Source organism: Idiotropiscis lumnitzeri, chromosome 14 (assembly GCF_059441095.1).
Source record: "Idiotropiscis lumnitzeri isolate Australia: NSW breed Sydney's pygmy pipehorse chromosome 14, RoL_Ilum_1.0, whole genome shotgun sequence".
NCBI lineage: Eukaryota > Metazoa > Chordata > Actinopteri > Syngnathiformes > Syngnathidae > Idiotropiscis > Idiotropiscis lumnitzeri.
Window position 1 is genome coordinate 12,672,620 of NC_142404.1, and position 13,940 is coordinate 12,686,559.

Consider the following 13,940-nt stretch of genomic DNA (forward strand, 5'->3'; position numbering starts at 1 on the left):
GGCGTTCACCCCTTTCGGGCTACTCTATTAATAGCATCAGCTGTTGCAATACAAAGATGAGCTACTCGACGTATTGTTCCGCAGATGTGGGAAACCCGACTGCGGCGCGAGGGCGGCGGCGGCGGTGTGGAGCCTAAACAGGCTGAAAAAAATGACAAATATGTCGCCTTGAGGGCTTTTTTTTAATCATAATTATTATTCGTCAGTAGGACACCTAACGGTAAGTGTCTGTGTTGCCGTGGAATGAGACGGTGGGAGGTAGACGTCTGTTTTCTGGGATGAATGTTGCTCTCAGTTCCTGTACTATTTGGTGTAAAAAGTGGCTTTGGTTAGCGTCAGTGATGTACTAATAACTACTCGACTAGTGACAGTTCTAGTGATCGTTGCGGCACGTTCCACTCCTCGTTTAGAATCAGCACCGTGTGCCGTTTGCGGAAATCGCATTTTTGCTGCAAACTTGAGGAGAACGACGAAGCCACTTAAATGTGGTCGTGTATTCTTGGGCGGCTGCTGTTGGGCTTTTCTACGCGGTCGAATAAAGAGCCGCACAGCACGGGGTCTCGACTGTGTGTGCAACGTTCTGTCATTGACATCAGCGGGGAAAATGCTGCTTATTTTGCCCCCTCTGTTTTTTTAAAGAATCCTCGCACCCACTGCGCCCCCTCCCACCCCAACGCATCAACAGTGTTGAGCCACTGAATACGGCACGCAGGCTGGTGAACCTCTGTGTGAAGGGGAACACAGAGATTCTTGTTTAATCCTAGGATGAGACCATTCAGAAGCAACAGTCAGCAGCAGTACACGCGCAAAAATACTCGCCGACACACACACACGCACGCACACACACCACTGTGCTCAAGGTGATGATGTTAAAGATGGCCAAGATACAGGTTTATTTATTCTGTAGCATTAATTTGTCACGTGGTTGGCACATCCGTCTCACAGTCAAGAGTTTCTGGGTTCGAATATCAGTTTTGGCCTTCCAATGTGGCGTTTACACGTCCTCTCTGTGCATGCATGTTTTTCTCTGTTTCCGAGGACTCTTAAAAGGTGTGAATGTGAGTGTGGATGGATGTTGATGATCAGTGTGCATTAGCATGTGCTTCACAGAATTATGTAATGCTCAAGCTTAACATCAATATTTTTGCAGCACCAGAATTGAAACATCTCGAAAAACAATGGTGTTCTTGAAAACATTTTTAACAGTTTTAGAAAATCATTTTTTTCATAGATGAAAACAAAAACAAGGCAGCACGTGAATGCTAGTGGTTAATAATATGTCTGCCTCATAATCAAGAGGTTCTGGGATGAAATTGCAGAACAGGCCTCACGTGAGTAATTTGCATCTGCTTCCTGTAGCCGAGCATGTTTTCTTCAGTAACTCCAGCTTCTAAGCCGGTGCCTGGTCATGAATGACCAATGATCTGGACACTGAAGGACAGGAGTCCTCGGTGTTCCATTTCTACAGCGAGGACGCGAATTTGTAGCAAGGAAGAAGATGTCGTAGTGTATCACGAACCTAAACTAACGTAGTAGTCGAATTATTATTATTATAGTAAATATTCAGTAAATATTTCATAATACGCTCTTTTCACGGGAAATCCAGTACACGTTTTGACAGTGATCTTGCTTGGATTTGGTACCTGTGGCTTTTTGTGGCTCAGCTGAAAATAACATAATTACAACAACAGCCGACAGAAAGCATCGGATGGAAGGATGGCCATAGAAAAGGCTTTTAAGAAAAGCAAGTCTCCGTCATTGCTGCTATTAACATTAGTTGGATCCAGCTAACAGCAGAAAGTCCGATGCTAATGAGCAAGCTCGTTATTCTGAATTGCATTGTGAGGGTACTGCCCAAGTACACAAGAGGTTTATGTAGTGACGTTTATGCTATTTATGTTGTAATCCTGTAATTACTATTCCTATACTCACTGTTGAAATTATGCAAATGTCCCCATTGTGGGGTTAATTAAGGTTATCTAATCTAATCCAAATTACAAATGATTATCATCAGTGGGCAATAATAATAATAAGGGCAGGGGTCTTAAATACAATTTATGGGGGGGGCACTGGAATATTCTCTCTTCGCTGCAGATTTTAAAGAAGACCTTACTGACTGTGGGTCACAGGATATTATTTCATTCCACTTGGTGTCACTTAAGAAATACCTTTGGATCAAGTGACTAACGTTGCTAATTCACTTTGGCCAAGTTGTCGACAAACATCGATCTCAACGCCGTCATGAGCCTGAGCTATGGTAGTACAAAAGTGATTTAAAAAAATAATTAAAGGCAACAACAAAAAATGTAAGGGTAGCACTAAATTTAACAAGTAGAGAGCTACAAAATAAAATCCCGTGGGTGGAAAATGGCCCCTGGGACACATGTCTGAGAAGCCTGCTTTAGTGTCTTCATCACAATTAACTGTTGATTGCTCCTGCTTGTGTATTCATTATATACCGGTACATCCCAACTAGCGCTTGGACTCGTACCCAAAATCCATGTTTGCCATTCTAGATGGGCTTTATTAAATCATTGCTTAACAATTTTAATAATGCTCATTAGTTGGTTAAAAATCCAAATTCAAGACTTTATGGTTCGCACTTCCCATAACGCTGTGCACCCACCACAATTCAAACATTCCTGTGCCACTAGCACACGTCACAATATGATAGGATTCATTCTCACTTGAACCTGAAAACTCTGATTTGGCGTTTGCTTTCCCCGCCCATACTGTATACTAAAACTACCCCCAGCCGTATTTTTATGAAACGTCATGGTGCATACTGTAAATGATTTTCCTTTGTGACAGCAATCCACATGTGACTGGAGAGAGAGAGTCGGAGCGGGGAGGCTTTGGCTCCGAAATTCTCCATCTACTGCTCATACTGACTGGCAGGCTTTAGAAAGGAAGGAAACATCTTAACTTCCCTCCATTGTGCAGGCCAGGATAAAATGGCCGGTCGCCAGATGACAGCTGTTTCCCGGTTGCCCGTAAACTTGCTCACATGCATGCAAATCTTTGTGGGCGAAAATCGTTGAAATGCCACATTAGGCATAGATTAATTACAGAGATGGGTCATCCCAATATTCTTTCCCCGAATTTGTATTTTCGCATCTTCCTTCATGTTTTTTAGTAGCATCCGATACCTATCAGAACTTGGAAGATGCCTGATTCTGATCTGAAGAGATCTGATTTCATGCACCCCCCTGCCCCATTTACGTTGCCAAGAAACAAAATTCTATTTTCACTTATGAGCCAAAAATCCAAATTGTATCACTTGAACATTAGAGTGTATAACTATTAAAACCGCACGTGTTAAAAGCAAAAAGGCTTATTAGTCCAGAAGCATCCAATCCAACGGGATTGGCTCACATTTCTTCACACCCTCATCTTGCCCCTTGGATCGCCTCCTACTTCTCATTCTTTTTGGCACTCTCTCCCACAATGCGGCCTGCAGTTATGCGAGCATTCTGCCTTAATAACACAATCGAATAACACATAATGGCGCTTCGCTGTCATTTTTTTCGCAGATTGATTGCGACCATATGAGCTTCCGGGCTGAACATATGTGACCATTTCTGCAGATGACAAGTGTCAAACGGTGTGCAGTGTTAAAAAAAAAAAACTTGACCGTATTAAGTTACATGCAAAGAATGTCAAAACAAAAACCACAATGAGACGATGTTAAATAATTTAGCAAAATGGGGAAAGACACAAGAGAGATTAAGTTAGAAAAGAAAAAAAAGGTTGGCATCAACCAGAATAGCAGTAACCATGGCTGCGGTTCAAGCTGTGTTTGTTTGCATGTGTGTGTTGTCTTCTTTAAATTTGTTAACCACGAGCGACATCGCTGCGGTAACAGGAGAGAAAAGAATTTGAATATGAAGTTCAGAGTTGTTTTGTTTCACTTCACTTTAACCAGCCAGCTGAGCCAAGCCCTGCCAGCGATTTAGCGCTTGGCATGCGCTCACATTCTGCCCAGTTTTGTTTAGTTTAGTCGTAGAAATAGACCAGCTGATTTGGAAGTGCCTGTTTTTGTTGGCTGTTAAATGTGTTATACATTTTTACATTTTAAACTCTGCTTTTTGGTCGCCCCCGGGAAGCGAGTTGTAAGGCACATACCATTTCATTAACGGGCTTATGAAATGACTTCGAATATTTACTTTACTTATCTTCTTTGAAATAAAATATTAATTGTTTCTACGTACCGCCAGCATAGTGCTCGCGTACCGAGTGTCGGGAAACGCTGATTAAAGTTGAGTGTCTTGAGTTACAATTATAGTCACGGAGTGGATAAAACTTGTATCTCAAGGCACAACTATAATTTCTGTTTTGGAACAGCTTAGCAGCCATGGAAAAAGGAAACCATTTACTACTACGAATACAGTACACTTTAACCACACCTGACTGGTGCCAACTTGAATTCACCGGCGAGACAAGTGGTCTTAGATTTACTACTTTGTATTTAACAATTCTTTCGTGTATATATAAAAGACTAGAAATTAGAAACAATGGGAAAATGTTTCATCTTTGTCGGCCAGCTTTTATCACAATGGCAGTTACGTCGTCGCTATGTTACAGAGAGGGGAAAAAAAAAAGAGGCGGTATTTACAGTAAAGGCTTTTTGTGGGTTGCCTGTGAGATAAAAAAGCCGTAGCCTCAGAAAGCACTCGATGCTAGCACAAATGCCGTATCGCTGCTTGTAACGTCACTCTGTTCAGTGTGTATCCTCTCCACTTTCGACACTGATCTTAGCGGTAATCTTTGTCGTGGTCACAAAGCAGTGTGATTTTGCTTAGAAATAAATGAATAATGTTAACATCTAAACTGAACACGTCTTCTCTGTCTTCCACAGACTGGTACGTCGCATCTGCCACACACGAGCCGCCTTTCCACCTCTTAACTCCGCCGCTGAGGAGTAGCCATGGCAACCAGCGCGGTGCCAAGCGACAACCTGCCAACGTACAAGCTCGTGGTGGTAGGAGACGGCGGCGTCGGCAAGAGCGCACTCACGATCCAGTTTTTCCAGAAGATCTTTGTGCCGGACTATGATCCCACCATAGAGGACTCCTACCTGAAACACACCGAGATCGACGGACAGTGGGCCATACTGGACGGTGAGTGGGGAAGACCCACATTAACATGGAAATTACATACAGTAACACGATTCTAGGGCAAAAAATAAAATCTCTGATTATTAGATTATATAAGATTTTTTTTCATTTTTAAGAAAACAAGTCAAAATGACAGAAAGCGCAAAACAACTTTTGGTTTTTGTTTAATACATTGTCATATCAAAACAAACAATTTTGCTGAGGTACAACGCCTGAGATATGTGCCTGCGTGTGCGCGCGCGTAACCGCTACCTTTCGATGCAGTAGGCTTCCAACAAACTTTGCAGCGTGGAGTCACTTGTTTCATGTCTGTGGCCGCAAACCCAAACCACTTCAGAACAACTGACGATACCACACCTCGGTACAAATGCTTCCCCTTATTTAGCCTCTTTGCGCTACTCTAATTAGCATAACTTTGGGATGGAAACAATTGAGAGGGCAGAAGCTATGGAAGCTCATGGGGGCAAACCCTCCTGTGCTGCCTTGCTACATTTAGGTGTACCTAAATAGTTGGTGATCAGTTCCCAACATTTTTCACAATTCAGGAAAAACTCACCTATTTGCTGTTTTGGGGGTCAAGAAAAACCCTCATTGTAAAAGAAGTACTTTGGCGCCATCTTGTTGCCAAGGAACTATGTTGAAGTATGGAGTGGAGCTTCCTTCAGACCAAAACCAAAACATTGTCTAACAAAAGTAGTGCTTTAATTCATTAAAATGAATAAAGGATCATTTTTTTTCTGTCTTTCTTTTTCTTTTTTTCATCCTACCAGTGCTGGACACAGCCGGTCAAGAGGAGTTCAGTGCCATGAGGGAGCAGTACATGAGGACAGGAGACGGCTTCCTCATTGTCTTTTCTGTGACGGACAAGGCCAGCTTTGAACACGTTGACCGCTTTCATCAACTGATTCTACGGGTTAAAGACAGGTTAGGCAACATGCAAAAAAACAACTTTGTTGAAACATTTTCCTTTCACAATTTTCTTAGGTAACAATTTTCATAGGTAAGAGTATAACTACGTTATGTTCAAAACCCACGTTTACATCCAGTTTTATAAAAAAAAACAACAATAACAACTACTTTGTCTCTGATGAATAACATCAGTTTGGTTGATCTTCGCATGCTCAGCAGAAATGTTGGTGGGTGGCGTTGTCCTCTCAGTGTGACAGTTACCAGAGGACTCGTTCCTTTTATTACAAGTGCACCAATGTTGGTCCAACACGTATGACTTGTTTCTAAATCTGTAAGTAACGGTGACCAACAGTCCCCTCTAAAACGGACTTCAACATGGTAGTTAAGAGGAAGTGAAACCAAAGACTTTTGTCTTTTCATATCAAGCTGCATTGTGCCACACATTGCTCTTCAGAAAAAAAAAGTCTGAATAAATGTGCAGTGGCACTTTCCCATTTTCACGTTGTGTACAATGTGTTCAATTATTTGTTGGCTTGCTAGGCAATTATTTCTTAAAGCCATTGGATGGTGTCATTAAATTGTCTATTCTTTGAGTTTTTGGGCACCACACAAGGTAACTCAATGTGTTTCACAGACTAAAAAAATACCTAAAAAATGTTAAAGGCATTTAAAAGCAAGGTAAAGCAAAAATATGGTTTTAAAATAAAATAAAAATGCTTATAAATACCTTCATCATAGGTGTGGTAAAAGTGGGAAAAGGATCATTTTTAACCTGGATGTAAAAGTATTTACACTTTATTGGTAACTTTTGGATAAAGGATACGAGCAAACCGGAGCAAAATATTATACACAACTGCAGAGAAAAATTATTTTAAGGGTCATTGGTAAGGCGCATTATATTAGGGGGTATCTTAGACTTGGTAAATTACGCTAATAAAATATGTACAATTATAGGAGTATTATTCAGGAAACTTTGAGTTAAACCTAAAATTTTACAAACTTTTACAGAGTGGGACAGCTGTATTATTTGCTGTGGAATTCTTACAGGGAGGCTTTTCCTATGGTGCTGGTGGCAAACAAGGTGGACTTGGTCCATTTGAGAAAGATCACTTCTGACCAGGGCCAAGAGATGGCTGCAAAACATAATGTAAGTCGATGCAACGAGAACAAAACCTTTGTATAAAATATTCATGACACTAACAAGAATCACGAGAGCATTCTGATTAAAAAAAGAACTACCGTACATAGGAGTATATTTCATCTGTTTTGTTTAGATAACATACATTGAAACCAGTGCCAAAGATCCTCCAATGAATGTGGACAAGGCCTTCCACGAGCTGGTCCGTGTTATAAGGTACATTTTCCTATGCTAACACACGTGTCACTGCTTTTAAGAATTAGCTCCACCGAGCACAAGTTTCTAATGTTTCCCCATGTGCGAAGTTTGGTTTGTCAGCAGCAGTACGCCAAAACCCGTCTCACCTGTTTTCCAAGATTCTTGTCACACGTGTCTTTGGTTGAGGTCCACAAAAAGATACGCTAGGTCAGAATCATGTAAATCAGTTTGATCTACTGTTTGCCACGCGATGGCAAGTTGAAGTCGACTTCGGAATTTGTCGGTTTCCAACATTAGTATCAGAAACGTGACGTCACCATGCCGAGGCCAGAGTACAACGTTTGGATGAGAAAAAACTCCCGGCTGCAAATGTGAAACAATCCAAGTACGGTGGTAACGACACATGCCACTATGTCTTGGAATTGTGATGAAAACTTTTTTTTTTAAAGCTGAAATATTTTTCAAGAACACAAACATTCGTTGAACAAAGGCTTAATTTTATATATATATATATTAAAAAAATGAACTGACTCCTGATTTTTTGGAGTAAAAACCAGTGATAAACGAGTTTTCGTGAGTTACTTTTTTTGTTTGATATTAGTTATTTTAAATAATATATTTAATATATATATATATATATTAAATAATATATATATATATATAAATTAGTTTTTAGAGCAGGGTTGTTATTTATTAAAAAATCTTCATTTTAGTTTCATTCTTAGTAGGTTTAGTGCTAGTTTTTCTAACAACCCACACCAGACAGACGGCTCATAACTCGTAAAACTCACGTTGTTCCACTTGACAAGATTCCACCCTACTTAAAAACAGAGTCCTAACATACCATGACACCAAAGTAAGCTTCACTTGCACTTGTTGTTTTTTTTTTTCTTTTAGACAACAAGTCCCCGAGCGAAACCAGAAGAAGAAGAAGAAGATGAAATGGCGGGCAGAACGATCGACGGGTTCTCACAGGTTCCGCTGCGTCATATTGTGACCGCTTTCCTCCACAATCATTCCCACATTACACACACACAAATACCTTTGGTTGTCAGGGAACTAACTCCTCAGTTGTCCATGACTACTGGCGCACAAAAAAAGGGAGACAATTGGGAGGGGGGCTTTTACCTCCATTTTCCCATGAAGGATTTTGACGTCCTTCCGTTAATACTGAACCAGAAGTACTGACTTGTTTATTTGGTGTCATCTTTACTGTAATCGCCAATGTGACACGAGGAAAATGAAGATGGCCCTCAATCACATGGCCAAAAAAAAAAAGGGAAGGATGTACTTGGCGTTGTATTGGATTAGTTAACGAAAACTGGTCATCACTCGCCATGTCGGGGAGAAAAGCACCTGTGGGTTTGGCGTTTTTTGATTCTGTTGACGTCACCATGGAAAGAGATGGGAAATGGTGAAATATGAACAAATGATTGTTGTGGGACGTCCCTGAGAGTTGACCGAAGGACGTGCTGGAACGAGCGGAGAAAATCCGCGCAAGTGTTGGTTTGACCCGTGAACTTTTATCGTGTCCGATAATATTGAAATATTGTCATTGTAAATGACGTCCACGTGTTGATGCCAAACAACAACAAATCTTTTCTCATAAGGGAAAGTGACAGGATATCAGTGCAAAAAACTTTGACAATGTTTCCGGGCCACGTAGAAAAGAAAAGGTGTGTTCAATTATGAGGGGGTGGAAAAAGTTGTAAAGTTATGAGAATCAAGAAATAATATGACAAAAAAAAAAAAAGGTGATGTTACAAGAATAACCAAACAAAAGTCACAAGATTTTGTTTTTGTGCCAAATGCATCGACAGCGGCGGTTTAAGATCCTCAAGATGCTTTCTTTTCTTTTTAAACATTTTTCTAACATGAAATAAATTCAAGGTCATACACTCAAAACAATATTTATCTTTGTGAAAGTTATGTTCTTGTCATTTTGTCTTCTCAGAATTAATTAATTTAAACATTTAATTTAGAATTTAAACATTTTCTTTGTACGAGTTTTTCCTTTAAATAATATCTTCCTCACATTCTAATTCCTCATTAAATAACATTTTTTTTCCTCATATTGCAATTAATCTTTGCAAAATCATGATTTCACATGTGATTTTTTTTCTAGCAAAATTAAGCTCTTTTCTGCTTAAATCTGCTCTTATTTTCTTAAACTCACATCTTTCTTGTAATGTCTTGTAAAATCGTTTACTTTTTCCATAATACTTCGTAATGTCACGATTTAAGATTTTTTTTTAATCTGACTTTTACGTAAAATGACAATTTTTCACCATATTAAAACTGTTTTTTTACCCAAAATATTACTTTACTTTTAAATTTATGATTGTTTGCAATGTTTTAATAATATCATATCGTTTAGTCCTTAATCGGTTTTGTAAAATTTTGACTTTTTTTCCTTATAACTTTCGTCTCAGACTGTTTACTTATTTTTTAACCGTATGTAAAAGTTATATTATGACTTTCTCCTCATTAAAATTACATTTTTCTTCTTAAATGCTTTTATGCATTTTTTTCCAAATTACGACCGTTTCGAATAATTTCTTTTTAAAATTATAACTTTTTCATAAAAAAGTCATAATTTTGTCATAACATTTTTTTTCTTTAAAATCATTTGTTTTCCTCCTCATTATAACTCTTAATATTATTTTTTTTATTTTTTTTTTAAAGTTTGGGCATTCTTTTTGTAACGTCACTTAATTCTCAAAAAGACTGTGACTTTATTGATCATGTTTGTCGTATTTTTTTTCCCTCTCCCTCAGTGTGGCCCTGATAATACTCCTTTTTATTGTGAACTGAAAAGTCACAATGTACTTTTCTGATGTTTTCTCACAACGAATGTGAACGCAAGTTAAAGAGCTCAACCTTGGTCATGGGTGCTTGAAATGCCAAACTAATGTGATCTGACTTTTCTATTGTCATGTGAGAACTTTGAAAACCAATGAATTCAGGTTCATCTTGTAAGACCAATCGCGCTCAGCGAAGGGGACAGCACACGTTGAAATTAGAGCCCGGGGACTAGTACGGCGGGAGTTTTTAAAAGCCTATCAACCTCCATGAGGGCAATGCGACGTCAAAATACGACAATGATTTTAGTTTAGCAGTGCGACATTCAAGGAAAGTTTGAATGGGAATGTACAATTTGATAACCTATGAAATGGCTTGTACTGTTACTGCATTAGAACAAAACATTTAGGCAACATTTTGTCTGAATTCAGTTTGTCTATCAAAGGAATACATATTTGCACTTTCAATGTGATGTCGGACTTTCCTAAAGGCACACGAGAAATGAAAAGGTCCAAACGGTTTGGAATGTGAATTCCAGAAGAAGAGAAAAAAAAACCAAGCATTAGTGTTGTAGGCCCGTGTGTCTGGGTATGCCACTTGTATTCATAATAATGAGACCAAACGTGTACTTGAGGTATTCAAAGGGAAACAAAAATAAAGTGAAAGGCCTCCGAATAAAAGAAGGGTCGCAAGTCACTCTTAAAAGAATTGAATGTGTCTCATGACAATGTATCACGTATGTGCATCATGAAGGTTTGATACCATTTTGTATTATTGATATGAAAATGTGTGTGTGTGTGTGTGTGTTGTTTTTTAGAACAATAATTTATTGGTGTACGTTACCTCAGCGTGTCCCAGAACTGGACAAAAAAAAATAAAATCCCCCGATCTTTTTTGGTTTCTTTTTATGGGACTTCAAAATGGTTTCTTTGCCATTTGAGCGCAACATTTATGTCAAAGGGTTACTCGTGTATTTTTTACCAGGACATCCAATCAAGGGTTAAATGCAATTTTGGATGATGATCACGCCACTACAGTATTTGTCTGAGCTAGCAGATGTTAGCTTGGCCCAAAGGCAAAGCTCAAAACACTTTACTGTCCAAAATTCTAATCATCAGCCACCAAAGCATGGATGGCCTCCTCAATAAAATGTGACCGATAATCTTTTGCTATGCCAAGTTATTTGAGGGTTTCTAGCCCTGATGTTATGCTAAAGAACCGCTTCTTGCTCATATACTATCTTGAGGAACATTTTTCTCGCACCACTTCTGGCCCTTGTATGCACATTTAGCACTTGTGCTATGATAAATGTTTTCTTGTTTTGTTACTCCTCATGCTATGCGAAGCAACTGCGTCCCTCGCACTATACTACGCTACTATTTTGGTTTTTTATTGTTTAGCTCAAATGTGATTTTTCATATATAGCTTGAAAGCAACTCTGTTAAACGACTCAAGCTTTTTCTTGTTCTCTATGTTAAGAAAGGACTTTTTTTTTTTTTACCCTTTTGCTAAGCAAATACTTTTTTTTATTGTATTTTTAGGTCTAATGCTACCTAGTATTTTTTTACCCCTACTGTTAACTCATTCACTGCCATTAACAAGTATACTCGTCAATTTGGTTTTTCAATCGGAATATGTGGAGGAGGCACTGATGCTGCTCCACTGTAAATATCTAACTTTATTGACATGTAGCTGCCAGTAGATGGCAGTGATGCATCATTTTTTTTTTGTGTACGCTTCAGATATTTGAGGAGACAAAATGGCCACAGTGTCCCACAAGCTAAAGGTTAGAAAAGTTTAGGCATAAACCAGAAGAACAGATATTTTAGATATTTTACATGTAGTATTAGCAAAGTATGTCACAGTAGTTAGCAGAAGGTTGCGTCATAAATAAGACAATATACAACAGAAATTGCTTATGTGCCATCTGGTGAGTATTTATATTAGTAAATAAAATAGATTATTATTTTGCTGTCAAATGCCATTCCATGTTTTTTTCTGCTTTAAAGAATGAAACATGCATTAGCCTGTGGGTCTTAAAATCAACCAAATTATTCCTAGAATCGTTGGCAGTGAATGACTTTTTAAACATTTTTTTTATTTTTATTAATTTTTTTTTTTTTTTTTTTTTTTGTTTTTTTTTTTAGCTCAAGCTTTTTATTATTTGCCCTAATGTTATACTAAAACCTTTCTTTGCTCTAATTTTGAGTGATGCAATTGTTTCAAACTGTTGTAACAGACTAAGTGCTATGCTAAGAAGCCATTTCCTTTTTTTCTTTTAAATTTTAAATTATTTGATTTGTTTGTTTTTACAGTAATGCTACCCTAATGTTATGCTAACTGTTTGAAGCCGTTATGCTAAGCTACGCAGCTGTTCCTACTCTAATGTTACGCTAACGCCAAGTCTTTCTTGACCATATGTTGATGTATGGTAAGGTTTTTACCTCTTGTGCGATGATAAAACAACCTGCTTTTCTAAACAATTGTTAGTTTTATTTGTACCTCTGATTTTACCCAGATGTTATGCTGAACAACTGTTATTTGGCCATATGCTAAGCAAAGCAGCTGTTTTTAACGCTATGCTAAGAAGCTGTTTCTGGATGTTTTGTTGAACAAATGTAGGCTAGAGTTTGTAACCCTTCTGTCCTAAAAAAATAATAATAATAATAATTTTGTTGCCCAAATGCTGAGCTAAGCAACGGTTTCTAGCCTTTGTGCTAAATCAAGCAACTGTTTGTAGCCATTTTGCAATGCTCGTTAACTGTTTTGCTCAACTAATCATTTCTTGTGCTAATGCAATACGAAGCAATGTCTCAGCAGAATGCAATGCCAACGTTACTCCCCCACCATTTGTGCTATTTTAGCAGCGCAAACATGCGTTTGCATCCATTTTGTCCAAGGACTCCTCTGAGAAGACCAAACAAATATATGGCGCATCAGAAAAGTATTCACAGTGCTTGCCTTCTCCCACATTTTGTTGCGTTACCACATAAATTGGTTCATCAAAATTTATACACCGCCACAGAAGACAAAAAATAAGGGAATACATTTTGTAATAAGGCTGTAACTAAAAGTAATGTAAACTTCTTTGATGCACTGTAACAGCTGGGTGTTCTATTTTTGATTTAAACATTGTACAAAAAACAATTCTGCTGTCCGTCAATGATCGAATGTTCTTTTGGCCTGACCAAATACAAAACGCTGAAGGTGAATAAAGTGCTGTAAAAATCCTGAATGTTATGTGAGCTAATTTGAGCACTTTTTGTTGTCATATATTTTGAAATGTGCTGAAAAGTATTTGACAAATGAGGCTTTGTGCGTGTGTGTGTCTCTGAAACCAGTCCAGTTTTGTTAATGCCCGTCGTAATGTTTGACATCTGGGAGTTGTGGCACTCTGTGTAGTTGTAAATGTATTTTATTTGTACAGGTCTTTTTGTCTATCTGACTGAGGAGCTAGTCGAGGTGCAAACTGTGCCTTTTTAATCTAGCCTCAGGGGGCCATCACAATAAAAATATGATGACTCGGCGCTGACTCAATTTCTTTTTGTTTCATCCACTGTGTTGAATTGAGCTGCACGAGCTCTTGTCTCACTTTAGAAAGTTCATGTTTGATTTTGTATTTTGGAGTAGTTAACTTAATGTATTCAATTTAATGCTGAATTGTATGCTTGTTAAATAAAAACTTAACATGAATGAATGTTTGGAAATTGACACAATAGATTACACACAAATGCATCATACTTAGAAGTTAAATAAAAATTAACTATACTTAAACA

General features: G+C 38.2%; 1 protein-coding gene across 1 annotated transcript; it reads left to right on the plus strand.

The window, feature by feature from the left end:
• Positions 1-81: 81 nt before the first annotated feature.
• On the plus strand, positions 82-13,690 carry mrasa (muscle RAS oncogene homolog a). The gene is made up of 6 exons (XM_088314892.1): positions 82-220; positions 4,859-5,120; positions 5,888-6,041; positions 7,074-7,173; positions 7,301-7,380; positions 8,260-13,690. The coding sequence occupies exons 2-6, from the start codon at positions 4,928-4,930 to the stop codon at positions 8,357-8,359; spliced, it is 627 nt and encodes a 208-aa protein (XP_088171018.1). The 5' UTR covers positions 82-220; positions 4,859-4,927; the 3' UTR covers positions 8,360-13,690.
• The last annotated feature ends 250 nt before the right edge of the window (positions 13,691-13,940 follow it).